The sequence below is a fragment of the Parasteatoda tepidariorum genome, chromosome 2, assembly GCF_982258835.1.
Source record: "Parasteatoda tepidariorum strain Cologne lab strain chromosome 2, Ptep-v5.0, whole genome shotgun sequence".
NCBI classification, from domain to species: Eukaryota; Metazoa; Arthropoda; class Arachnida; order Araneae; family Theridiidae; genus Parasteatoda; species Parasteatoda tepidariorum.
The window spans coordinates 36,209,097-36,222,558 of record NC_141756.1 but is presented as its reverse complement, the minus strand read 5'-3'; the positions used below and the strand labels follow the sequence as shown (position 1 = coordinate 36,222,558).

The 13,462-nt window shown below is 29.4% G+C and overlaps 1 protein-coding gene across 1 annotated transcript; it reads left to right on the top strand.

Annotated features, from left to right (window-relative positions):
• Nucleotides 1–2,828: 2,828 nt before the first annotated feature.
• On the top strand, nucleotides 2,829–11,640 carry LOC107452573 (L-xylulose reductase). The gene is made up of 7 exons (XM_087157212.1): nucleotides 2,829–3,043; nucleotides 5,980–6,077; nucleotides 6,223–6,377; nucleotides 7,165–7,207; nucleotides 7,731–7,895; nucleotides 9,352–9,472; nucleotides 11,393–11,640. The coding sequence occupies exons 1-7, from the start codon at nucleotides 2,992–2,994 to the stop codon at nucleotides 11,497–11,499; spliced, it is 741 nt and encodes a 246-aa protein (XP_087013338.1). The 5' UTR covers nucleotides 2,829–2,991; the 3' UTR covers nucleotides 11,500–11,640.
• The last annotated feature ends 1,822 nt before the right edge of the window (nucleotides 11,641–13,462 follow it).

Below are 13,462 nucleotides of genomic sequence, written 5' to 3'. Positions count from 1 at the left end.
AGCATTTATTACTTTTCGCAGTTTATTTGTATGTATTTAGCCTTAATGCTATTTTATAATGCAAGTAAACAAAAATTTATGGTCCATTTTAAAGATATTAGATTACATTTCGAAATTAAATTTCTGATGCAAATTTCATTTAAAAAAGTTTTATGCTATCGATTAAAAGCCATGATAGGTATCTTTTCCTTCAATACGAAGAAACGCATCTATCATAATTACCATATTACTCATTATACTTTATTATGTTTTTAATACTTAGCGATAGAACGCAGAATACATCACTCACGAAAACGGATTATATGGTTGAATCCGTTTTATTTTCTACTGTCTTCAAACATTGTACAGGTCTGCAACGTATTTTTACATTCGAAGACCGATTTAGATAAAACCTAAGTGTTGATTTTTTTAATTTTCAGAAGAGAAATACTGAAATTTCCCTTCTTACAGAGAAGAAAAAAAAACTTTAATGAAATCTTTACGGGATTCTGAGCATCATTTATATTTTTGTCCCTTACTGATTCATTTTTTTCCTAGAGAACGCTAAGGAATGAATAAAAATGGAATATACCAACGAAATAAATAAAAGTTATGTTCTGAAGAAGTATGTTACTTTCGTAGACAAATTTATCTTAAATATTGAAACTGATAGAATTATTTTCACTACTTAAAGAAATAAGGTTTCTGAAACGTAGTGCGTTTTTATTTATTTTTTCAATTTACCCTTAATTTTTAATAGATAGATTGATTGATAATACTTATAATGAAATTTACGTTTTGTGATTGGATTATTTATTATTCATTGGGATAGAGGCAATAAAAAGGGAAAACAGAAATTTGAAAAATCAATTCGTGCCATCAAAAGTTTCAAAAAATAAACTATATGAAAGGATATTTGCTTCGATCGGAAACTGACGTTAGTTTTTGGAGCTGGAAAAGGTAAGTGATTTAAAATTGAAGAAGAATATTTTTGTTAAATCTTTTATTATTTAGTGATTTTTTATTTTTGGTAAGGAAAAAAAGTAGTTTAACTTCAGTATTATCAATGACACCCACACATGTGACTTATAACGTCAGTGTCAGTTGTACGTTTATAAACAAAATGGTGTGTTAAAGTAGAGCTAAGTTTCTCCACATAAGTGAAAATGCTAATCAAAGTAAAATTAGTTGAGTACAGCACCATGTCGCATATCGAATTTCTTGAAACATAATTTTTTCTCGTCTACGTCTTAAACTCAACTTAAATTTAACATTTGTTTAGGTCTTTTAATGTAATCATGATATATTTATGCCTTGTGCACCTGGTAACTTCGATGCATAATTAGTTTGTTTAAGTTCTACAAGATATGTCTTTGGGTTTAGTAAGAAGTATATAGTGAAATAATTGAACTTGATTGAAATAAAATGAAACTACAGTGAAATGATTGACTTGAATAATTGATGTGTCATTTAAGAGAATTGATGCATCATGGGCTTGGCTTACTCGAAATAGAATGGAAAGAACAGTTTCTGACATAAACAATTGCCACAATTCAACAACTAATCATAAATTTACGCATTTTTTTAAAAGTACACTCGCAGGAAAAATTCATCCCATGCTGAACAATACTACGGTATGATTTCGCTACAACCTTAATAAGTTAAAAATGTCTACCATGTCTCTGTTCAACTTGAAACATGTTACAATTTTGGCTTGGTCTTAGTATAGGTTACACGGTGGATTTGGTGACATAGGCGATGTTTGGAACGGCAATAAAGTTTCCTACCTGTAACTTAAAATTTGGCGAGATTGCGATTGGCATGATGTGGGTCATTGCTTTTTAGCCATTTTGAATTTTAGAATCCGGGTTATGATTTTGCAGTTGAGCTTGTTCATGCATTTGTCATTTTCAAGTTATGCATTTCTATGTTTTTTGCCAACACCAATTCCAGTAAAAACATCCTATGGTGTTGGTAATAGTTTGGCGACAAGCGTCAAGGCGTCATTTCGGCGTTGGCGAAGTTTTTCAAAATCGCACCAAGCATGCAACATGTACTAGGATTTTACCTCAAGTTTAAGAAGTACGATAATCTGATTCTATTTGAAACATTTTAAGATTGCAGCAAATTTTAACAGCATTACGATTCACCGTGCCTGAAAATTTTACTAACCTAATTAATCGATTCATTCCAAACGAGAATTTTTAAATTTTTGATATTTAAAAAAAAAAAAATGTAACTGCGTACCGGCGCTCAGGGTAGGGTGCTGGTCATTTCAAAATAATATCCATTTTTACAGGAACATGTTGCAGAACAAAAAGAAAATCTGATATATCGTAATATTTACAGTAATAATTACCATAAAATCCCTGAATCACTCTAATAAAATAAAAATTACTATTATAATTACAGTATAATATTTTACAGTAAAAAGGGATTTTACGAAAAAATGGATTTTACGGATGATGCGATCAAAGTACTTGCACTTCATATAATATTTTTATAAAGAATTTTGTACAGTGTTTCAAAAAAAAAAGAAGAAAATTTCTATTATTCTAAGTTATATATTTTTTATTTCACTTGCATTAAAATTTATTGCATATGCATATAGATATTATTTTGAGGGAAATATTTCAAAATTTTGAAGAAAAAAATTATTATTCAATATTTTTAACAGTTCTTAAAGTTTTTACACATACAGTATTGTAACGTTTCTCACATAAATGTTCAAAAGCATTTAAATTTTAAAGTTGCATTATTTAATCATTGCAGTTTCTTGCATAGTCATTCCTTCAAAAAATACTTGCACTCTTTATCTCAAGATAAAACATTCAATGAGGAACAATATCTTTACGGTCTGAAATGTTTTTTTCTTTATCATACACAATAAAAGATAAGACATTGACGATTTTTAAGTACTCCCATTTCTCGAATATTTGTTTAAAAGGGTCACAACCTGACTAAACTGTAAAATAGTAGTTTTACTTCAAAGAAAAATAAATAAAAGAAAATATGAATATCCAATTCGATGGTAAAAGAGCTCTAGTTACAGGAGCAGGAAAAGGTAATAGAATGTTTATTGAAAATTGCGTTGATTTTATAAATTTTTTTACTGTCTTATTTCATACTTTAGAAATCTTTTAAAATAATTTGTAAACTATGCCTAGCAAAGCACTATGAATGGCATTTTTAAAATTAATTCCTTGGCATAAATAAAAATGAAGGATTTGAGTAAAATATCAAAAATATTTTTTTTAAAATTCAATGTCTCTAATGTATTCTGGGTAGGGTTTTTTTGTGCGAAATAATTAATCCAATAAAAACTATTTTTTCTCAACTACTTTGCATTGGTTTATTAAGGTAAAAAGTTCACGTATTAGGTTAAATAGTTAAATGTTGCCGCTTAGACCACATATTGCATCGTACCGCAAATTTTCAGTTTCAAAGGGCAATAGATTACACATAAAAGTCGTAGTAAAACTTTACACATGGTGTAGGAATACTCAAAAAGTATATTTCAAAAAAAATTAAGGCCATTTTTAAATAATAAATCAATATCTTTTCCTTTTAAGTGTTTAGTTTGAGAACTATTTTAATTCTGGCTTAGTATTCTTTTTTTTTTTAAAAAAAACTTTACGAATAATGATTTTTTAGAATGTCTCTTAATTGGTAATTCTTACTTCTTTCGGTACCTCTTAAATTCTTTTTAAAACATATAGCTTTATCGAAATATCCCAAAAGAAAATCAAAACATGTATGCAATATTTTAAAATTTTGTGTAATTTAATGAAACTTCCCGTTTTTTTTTACTTTCTCTTATGGGTTCTTCACATGGTATATGTAAAATTACTTACACCAAGATGATTGAAGAACAAAATATTTTTGATTTTGACCGTAACAAACTAAGTTTGAAAAAAATAGTTCATCTAAATATTCAGATACGAGGATTTTAATATAGATCAATACAGGATTATTCATAATTCCCTCCGGGGTTTCGAAGCGTTATAGTAAAAAATCGAAGACGAATATGGCAAAAAAGAACATATGAAATTATTCCGAAAGTTTTGAAGTTTTAATTTAAGTAGTTGCCGGTAGATGGCAGTAACATGTACCACGGAAGCCAGTTGCAGTAAAGAAAAATGGCATTTACAGTCGGAGGGAATTATGAATAGCCCTGTATATTTGTAGCGATATGTTTTCAATGATGGATGTAGAATAATCGAGAGTATTATTCAATTAGGACAAATTAGTGGGTGACAGGAAAACTTAGCGTTCATTTATCAGTAGTAAAAGTAGTTCACTTTCAGCCTAAGAAATAATACTTGTGTAGTTCACTTTTTATAAAGGAGGAAAGATAAAGCGTGCAAAATATGACAGTTTGTCTTTTGGGGCGAATTCTGAACCAGCATGTCATTTCAATTCTTTGGTTAACGACGATAGGAAGCTCTTTGAATGAGTTAAATTTTAAATTCCTTTTTTCTATAATACGCCAAATAACTTGCAAATAATTAATAACTTTCCTCCGATTCTTTATTTTGCTTTCAAATCAATTACTAACGCCAAATACCTAATGTCCCGCAGTGGACTGATCGTTAAGACACGGTTCCCAGCAGATCACCGAAGTTAAGCATCACTGGCAACGGTCAGTGTGCGGGTGGGAGACCACTTGGATCAGTCTGCGTAGGGACCGAGGGTGTGCGGTATTGGTCCTCGTTAAACTGTGCTACCGTAAAGTGCTCGACTTCGCGTGCAGGTCGTCGGGCTACCGAAGCGGAGGCGCCACCCCCTCTGCAGAGGATCAAAATTGTGATGGCATGTCTTCGGATCATCCTCCGGGATGTTTCCCAGACCGTCGCCAATAGCCCATTTGTGCAGCTCTAATGCGACGTAAATTAACAACAACAACAGACAAATACCTAATAACATTCCTCCGATTCTCCATTTTTATTTCCCTTTGACTTTCTTGATTAAATAAAACTAAAGACATTTTAAACTGTGAAATCAGACGCAAAAATGTTTCTTTTTCTAAATAAAGAAAATAAAATCTTTTTTTTTGCTCTTTGGACTCGGTTGTCTGATCCTCAAAATATGATGAGGCATCTCTCGAAAATTTTGGACCCAAACATAAAAGAAGAAGGCAAAATTATTTAAGCTTCAAATATTGTTTTTACTCTTTGCATATTTGGACATATCGCATGAAATACATAAACGCGCAAAAGGGTTGGTACTTAAGATTGAAACTCATTTATTCAAAGGCGAGAGCATGCAAAAGCAATTTTTTATTTATTATAATAACGAGTGTTTCAGAAACATTTTAAATATGCAAATTATTTCGAAGTTTTAACCTATAATTTGAATTTGAGGAAATAACACTTTAAAATATAACTAATTTGAAGTTTTATCGTTTAGTAACTATTTGATTGCTTTCGTTTAAATTTGGGATTTGTCATTTTTAGTTACAATTAAAACTTTGAAGGAATTTTCTATAAAATGTAACTTTAATAAAATAAAAATAAAAAATTTGTGTCTAATTTCGGAACTTAAAATATCATTTGCGCAACTTAGGGTTATGCCCTCAAAGTAAACAGTTTGCATCTTAGGGATTATAAATCCGGAGGATCAAAAGTAATAGTGTACCGTTTTTTTTAATTTTCTGTATTGGATACTTGCAAGCTGCGTCAAACGTGGATAAATCTGTTTATTACGCGATTCAGCAGCTAATTACGTTTGAAACACACGCATGACATCGCTTGTAGGTATCCAATTAAAACTTAAACGAAAAAAGATTCAGCGGATAATAAACCAAACCTATGTTCAACCACCTGATTGGGCACAACCATGGAATTTTAGCGGTACTGTTCTACTCGAGTTTCAAATACCCAATTGTATGCACGTCCATGCAGTAAAAACCATTGTAGTTTTATTATCATGAAAGAATGCCAAGCATGAAAAATGTATTAAAGAACTCAAAATTCCTTTATTTCAATTGTTTTTACTAAGGTATTGGAAAAGCGGTGACTATTAGGCTGGCTGAATGTGGAGCTGAAGTTGTCGCTGTCAGCCGCACGCAATCAGATTTAGATGAATTGCAAACAATCGTAAGTGGAGTTATTTTCCATCTATAATAACCAATAAATAAATTCTAAATTGTTAAATTAGTTGTTTTTCATAAAATATTAATCAGAGCATGTTTTCTTCTTAAGTATTCTTCAAAACTTAATCAGTTTAATTAATTTGTTTTAGAACAAGAATATAAAAACGGTTCACTTGGACGTTGGAAATTGGGAATCTACGAAATCTGCTATTGAGAGCATCGGACCTATTGACTTGTTGGTAAACAATGCCGCTATTATGAAACCTGTAAATTTTGGAAACATGACTGAACAAGACATTGACGAGTATGATTTTCTCATATAAAGTTCTTAAATTTTTTTTCCATGAAATTTTTTATTAATGTTAGAAAATAATGTTTCAGTTTTTTAATTTATAAATTATAGGCTGCTTTGATTTGTGTTTAAGTATGAACTCGAATCAAAAAATGAACGAGGAATTTTATTTTTTTACCGTTTTGGAGACCAATAAGACGATGGTCACTGATAGCTATAGAACAATGCTCGGAAAATCCTTATCAATGAGTATTTTCTTAATATTCTTGCTGGATGATAACACTACGACAATTTCACAACATGTATTACCTATGAATGTAGAGAAAATAAACATTATACTGAAGGGATAATCCTTTTTATATTACTCGTAGCTCATAGGTTGCCAATCATTCCTATAGATGTTAATGAAGGGCAGGTAAAGAAGAATCTGGAAAATGGAAGAACATATTCTTCCTCACACCATGATTTGGCTTACCTAATAGTTCAGTAAATCCAACTGTATAAAACAAAACTGATGGAAACTGTGCAACATGCGAACTCTTATTTTTTTTTCTCAGCGAAATCCTTAATTGATAATCTAAGACTGATAACTCCATTTTCAACTTTGATTAACTTTCGAGTTAAATTTATCAAGTTAAATGGATTGGAAAGAGATTGGAATTTTATGAAAATAATATGATTAATTTAATATAGTAATAAATTGCTCAAGTTATTACTATAAGATGGAAATTATACTTATTTTGTCCAAAAATGTATTTAAAAATATTACTAATGCTTCATGTATTTAATTGTGTTCCAGGACCTACAGCATTAATTTAAAGGCAATCATAAATATTACCCAAGTAAGTAAACGTGATATCTTATTTCATATCTTATATGCAAGTTGAAAAAGGCATTTAAATAGCATGATTAAATTTTTGGAGTATTTATATTTCCGGAGTATAATTGTCAGATGAAAAGTGCTATTTTAAAACTGAGACGTTTATTCAAGGTTTTTGGTAGACAATGAAGCTTAATACATTTTCTTAACTCGTACTATTACATAAAAGCAGACAATTAAGCAATCATGAATGCTTTATGTGCTTTAAATTGTAGACTAAAGGACATTTGACGAAAATCGTGAAAATGAAGAAAAAAAATTTAAATTATTGAGATATTCCGGAAAAATTAGAGCTTAAAAATATAAAAAATAAAAGTCAGGATTTTTTACTCTGTTTTGTAGAAAAAGTTCAAGAATTTTTTTTAAATTTCTAAAATTAAATTAAATATTGTATAAATACTCGTATTAGCTCATATAATTTACTTTTATATTCAAAACTTTATAAAAATTTCTTTTTAATTGCTTTTAAACTTTGTTGTCTTTAGATTGTTGCCAATGGCATGAAAGAGCGAGGAAAAGGAGGATCGATTGTAAATGTATCAAGCATAGGAAGTTTTAAATGTACTCATTATATGGGGATATATGGCTCGAGTAAAGGTGCTGTAGATCAACTAACAAGATGTATGGCTACAGAGTATGGACCTCACAATGTAAGAACTCTAGATCTGATACCATAAAAAATGCTTTTGTTGCATAATTAATTGCATCCATAATTCTCCGGAACGATTTTAAGAGAACGAAAATAATTAAGGGCAGACTGAAAATTGATGTTAAGCAGTAATCTTGAAATAACAGAAAGAGGAGACATGTCCAAAGATGCGAAGCACAAACAATGATGTCTCTATGAGTGAGATGTTGTTCCCTATAGTGTCATAGTGGTCTCAATATTTCAAGTGTAATGCCATACCACGTTTAAAAATTAGCTACATAATTTTATATAGGTTTTTGAATTTTCAGCATGCTTAAGCTGGTTCTGGCAGCGTTTATTTTGGTTCCAGTCTCATTTTGATGCTGGTTTTATGAACTGTTTCCAATTGTGTTTTGCTATTGGGGATATTAATATATATGACAGTTTTTCATTTTTCAAGCTGCCTAACTTAGAAATGAATAAGGTTTCATGTAAAAACACTTCAAATGTTAACTTATTGTTATTTGCGTATCTGAAATTAGTGTCTAGATAATTAAGTTATAGATTTATATTTTTTATTTGCTGAATCGAATGCAGCACACTAAGCCAAAAGGACTGAAAGCTGAAAAGTTACAAAAAATTTCATGCATGAAAACAGGTTTGTACTTCTATAAACGATCATATATGTTGCCCTGTTAACAAACAAAGTAATAGATCGCATATACATATTTTAAGCTATATTAAACAAGTTTAAAATCAAGTAGATAGATTAAATAAGTTCGAAGTATAAAAGAGTTACAAAAGTTTTATGCATAAAAAGTATATTTTTTCTTGCAACTATTTATACGTCTGGAATTGCTATATCGAAAAGTAGGACATTGTTTTTAGCGTATGCAGTCTTAACGTTAAACTGTAGAGTATCAGATTTAAAAGTATTTTGTGTGTAAAAGGACAAAAATCAAACATTGTAGTTTTAAGGCAAATAACTCTTATAACTTAATAGCAAGTGATCATATTGACTTGGTTCTGACCTCAGTCGATTCAGTTTTCAACAATATATTGGATCCTATTTTACCCTTACTATTTAAATACTATTATGCGATTTCTATTATAATTTGTATACTATTATTTTTATGCTAATTTTTATTTATAAAACTTCTAAATTACTATACCTAACGTCCTAGGTTTGATTTTATTTGATTAAGTTTGAACAAATATATTTTAGAAACACTACTTAACTTGCCTAGATAACAATATTTAAATATCTTCCCCTTTCCCTCAGTAAATACAAGATGGCAGCTAAGGCTCACCTCTGATGAGGAGCAAAATCTAGACATTCATATTGGTCCCAAACAAAAAATTATTAAACCCATTTTCATTTATCCCCTTACTGTTTCCATTTAAGGACAGTGAAATTGGCTTATAATTCAATCAAATGTGAAAATCAAAGTCCTTTGTGCAAATATTTCCTTTTATAGATTAGAGTGAATGCTGTCAATCCTACTGCAATACGCACAAATATGGCGGCTGATGTATTTAAAGAAGGTAGTGAATCAGGAAAGATGTTTACAGAAAGAACACCTCTAAAAAGATTAGGAGGTAAGCAAATTTAAATTGATTCCTTCATTTTTTGTGTGTATTTCATTTTTAAATATTTGGAAGATTTTAGAAAACACAGGTAATCTTATTATTGATTAACAAAAAATTATTTTGAAATTTACGCATTATAATTAATTGCAGAGTTGTTAGAGTGACTTGAAAAATTTGTAGTTTTTAAGTTCATTTTGAAAAATATTTCATAATTTTTTTAAAACTCAGTTATTTATAATTTTAGGATCCCTGCTTGGCAAGCATAAAATTAAAATTTTAACTAAGCCTTTTTTTAAAAAAAAATCCTTTCATAACCACTGAGATGTCTTAAATGCATTGTTTGAAGTTTATATTTTACAGACAGATTTGTAAAAAGCTATGTTGAAATGTTTATTAAGATTGTGTTTTCATACAAAGACCCCATCTTGCCTAGAATTTATTATTTTATATTTGTGTCCGAACACCTCGGCGAGCCCAAATTTATCTATTTATTGCAATTAACTCTGCAACATAACTGGCAAAAACCTTTTTTTTTTTTAATCTTTTCGGGGAGGGCGAGTCATAAATGTATTCGAACCGAAACATGCTGGAAAAAAAAGCAGTAGCTGAATGTGGGCGCGTTTAATTTGGAAGAGTTATTTTTTCTTATACTTTATTTCTAACATACCTAATCAACGTTAGTTCAAATTGAATTACTAAGATCTGTGGTGACTTAAGGAATAGAGCGTTCGCCTTTCAACGAAGTGAACTGGATTCGAATCCCAGTAATGGCTCGTCGATACGAATTTCGCACTAGGGTCGCACCGATCACAGTACTGACTTTAAGTATCCTCACTGGTGGATGGATCATGGGTTAGAGTCCCTAGGCTCTTTGATTAACCGTGGGAGGCTTTCATAGTTTTCCTCTCCGTGTAACGCAAATGAGGGTTAGTTTCATCAAAACGCCCACGACGAAAGCAAATTTCTCTAAATACTTGATCCAAGAGTTCCCTTATCGTCTGGATTGGGTTCAAAATTATTAGACTACGGAGTTGAAAGTTAGTTGCCGTAAACCCAAAAATTAGGTCGGCTATTCAACAACAGTTCTAAAATTGTATTATTAAGTATTGGTGAATTAAATAAATTAAACTATTATTATTAACACAAATAAACTACGAACGAAAAAACTTGAAAAGGATAACTTTAAGCTCTCTCCATCACTGAGGAGCGTAAATAATGTTCGTTTACATTAAGAGATAAGTTCATCCTTTTGGAGCATGGTCCAAAAATTAGTATTGCATACAGGGGCTATAAATTTCAATATCCCTTATTTAGAAATTTGTGTAAAAGCATAAATATTTGATTAAATGTTTCTTTTAATGCATTTGTTTTTTGGAATAAAAATACCGTCAAGCAGAATATATGCATATATATATATATATATATATATATATATATATATATATATATATATATATATATATATATATATATATATATATATATATATATATATATATATATATATATATATATATATATATATATATATATATATATATATATATATATATATATAAACAAACAAAGCGTGTTTTCTGCGTACGAGCTTGTCTCTCAGTCACTTAGCATAATGAATTTTCAATTTCGTAATAAAGGTTTAAACTTAAAGATAACAGAATATTATACGACATTAGAAACGTAATTCATGTTAAACAATAAACAACTTATGCGCCATAAATTTGTAAGGAGATATTGTAGTTTTTCAAATAAATTAATAAGATGTGTTGTGAGTTTCTTTTGTATACAAGACTTGCGTGTCTGAAATAAAAAAATGAGACACATCACTGGCAGAAGTTAAGGATATCCGTTTTCAAGTATAGACGAAACATTTTTTTTAGAACTATATAATTCATCGAATTTAAAATATTTGTTTTGTTCTCTTTACAGAGGTTGATGAAGTAGCTTATCCTATCTTATTTTTATTGAGTGACTATGCATCTTTAATTTCGGGAATTATAATGCCTATTGATGGAGGTATGACAAATCTTTTCTAGGAATGTTTTCTTCCAAGAGCTACAAATCTGAAAATAAGAATATATGTTGCTTGTCATTTAAGGCATACCTCAAATCCATGTAAAAAAAACACATTCAGTTGTTGGTTACTTTTTAAAAAAATAAAACATGTGATAAAAATATTTCTGTTGTTTCTGTTTATATAATTATAGCTCAATGGAGTGAACGGTGCATATTCGGTAATAATATCTTATAAAGAAATTTATTATGCGTGAAATGATAGCTTTTTATATTAGACTCTATTATTTTGTTTCGAGAAAGCCATCACAATTGTCAAGGTGAGAAAGCAGTCGAAATTTTGAATCCCTTAATGTTAATTTCCCTTTTAGCGTATCTCACCATAAATCGAAAACCTTTTAAGCGAATCGAAAAAATTCTGCACAGAATAATAAAATTCATTTATCGAAAGATAATTCTATCTAAAAATAATTTTTAATAATTATTTGAAAAAATTTTAATTCTTTATTTATTAATAGTGGAAAAAAGTTTTAAATTTTAAGGTATGTGAATTTTTGCATGATTTTAAATTTCAAAATATAAAATTTAAACTAAATCGGCTCAATCATTCTCAAGAAATCAAAGTGTATAACTCTACAATTCTTTAAAATTTGGTAACTCAATTACTGTCTCATCGATTACATTCAAATTTTGTATTTTGTCATTTAAAATTACATTTCTTAAAATAATCTAAAATTGATTTTAGCTAACGATAAAAAACTTTTCGACTATCATAAAATAAATTCATAAAAAAATTATAAAAAAATATTGTGAATGGTATTAAAAATATTTTTTACAAAGAATTATTTTTGAATAAAAGAATTTTGTAACAGTGACCAGAAATTTTGAATTAGTTTAAAAAAAATTCGAGATTTAGCGAAATATGTAAAAAGTGAGTTTAAAATTAAGGGGTTTAAACTATTAAGACCACATTTTCCGGATTGAGAGTACCTCAATCAGTTTTGAGGGCAGTTTTTTGATATTCTAAAATCTGAATCCATTGAAAAAAATCTGAATAAATCATTTTTTGAGAGAACGTACGCGTTTGTGTCCGATTTTGTAACTTAAAATATCTTTCTTTAATTAACTTGCATTTTAAGGTTAGGTCCTCAATCAAGTGAAATTTTGTCTTAGTATGTGAAAATCCGACCATTAAGTCAAAGGCTACCTTTTCATGTACACACAACATTTTGTATACACAACATTTGTATATACAACAATGTACAATAGTGCAGTATTTACCCACAACGTTTGTAATGAAAAATCAAAAAAATAAGAAGTTATTTACTTTTTGCCTTTTTATTTCATTAGGTTCATTAAGTAAAAGTAAAAATCAAAAATACTGTAGTATTGCACTTTAATTATTTTATTATAATCTTTTAAGACACAATAAAACTATTCCGACCGTTATGAATGACAAAAATAAAGTATTTTTTATTAGAAACATAATTTTCTTTATGTTTCGTATTTTATAGATAGCAAAATTATGTACAAACAAATGCAAATTCTGTAATTAGTTGCAACAAATTCAGTGTTTTCAAATATAGGACATTTACAGGGTCGCTTAAGAAAGGAGAATATTTAAAAATTAAATATACTACATTCAGACTGTGAAGAATGTTCAAAAATTTCTACTAAATTATGTAAATGAATTTGCCAAAAAAAAAAAAAAAAAATAGTGCATGGAGTCCCTTCGCGCGGAAGAAGTAAAACTTCGTAACCTGCGACGTTAATTGTAGAAGAATCAGCAGTCGTAGAAGGATCACTAGTTCTATTCAACGACTCTTTTTCCTGCTCCGCTCGCTTCCGTGCTCTGTAATAACGGTAATATTGTGCATTTTTCCCTCGTGGACATCTTGAACCAGTGGAAGTGCTTGTGGTTGCCTCATCGTCTCGCCCTGGAAAATGTATTTGTATCAATAATGTATGTGAATGAGTCATAATGCA

What these genes read in the sequence shown, in the direction of transcription:
- LOC107452573 (XM_087157212.1), top strand. Translation starts at nt 2,992, where the DNA reads ATGAATATCCAATTCGATGGTAAAAGAGCTCTAGTTACAGGAGCAGGA. An exon ending in CAATCATAAATATTACCCAA is followed by an intron (nt 7,208 to 7,730) that starts GTAAGTAAACGT and finishes TGTTGTCTTTAG; the next exon opens with ATTGTTGCCAATGGCATGAA. An exon ending in ACCTCTAAAAAGATTAGGAG is followed by an intron (nt 9,473 to 11,392) that starts GTAAGCAAATTT and finishes TTCTCTTTACAG; the next exon opens with AGGTTGATGAAGTAGCTTAT.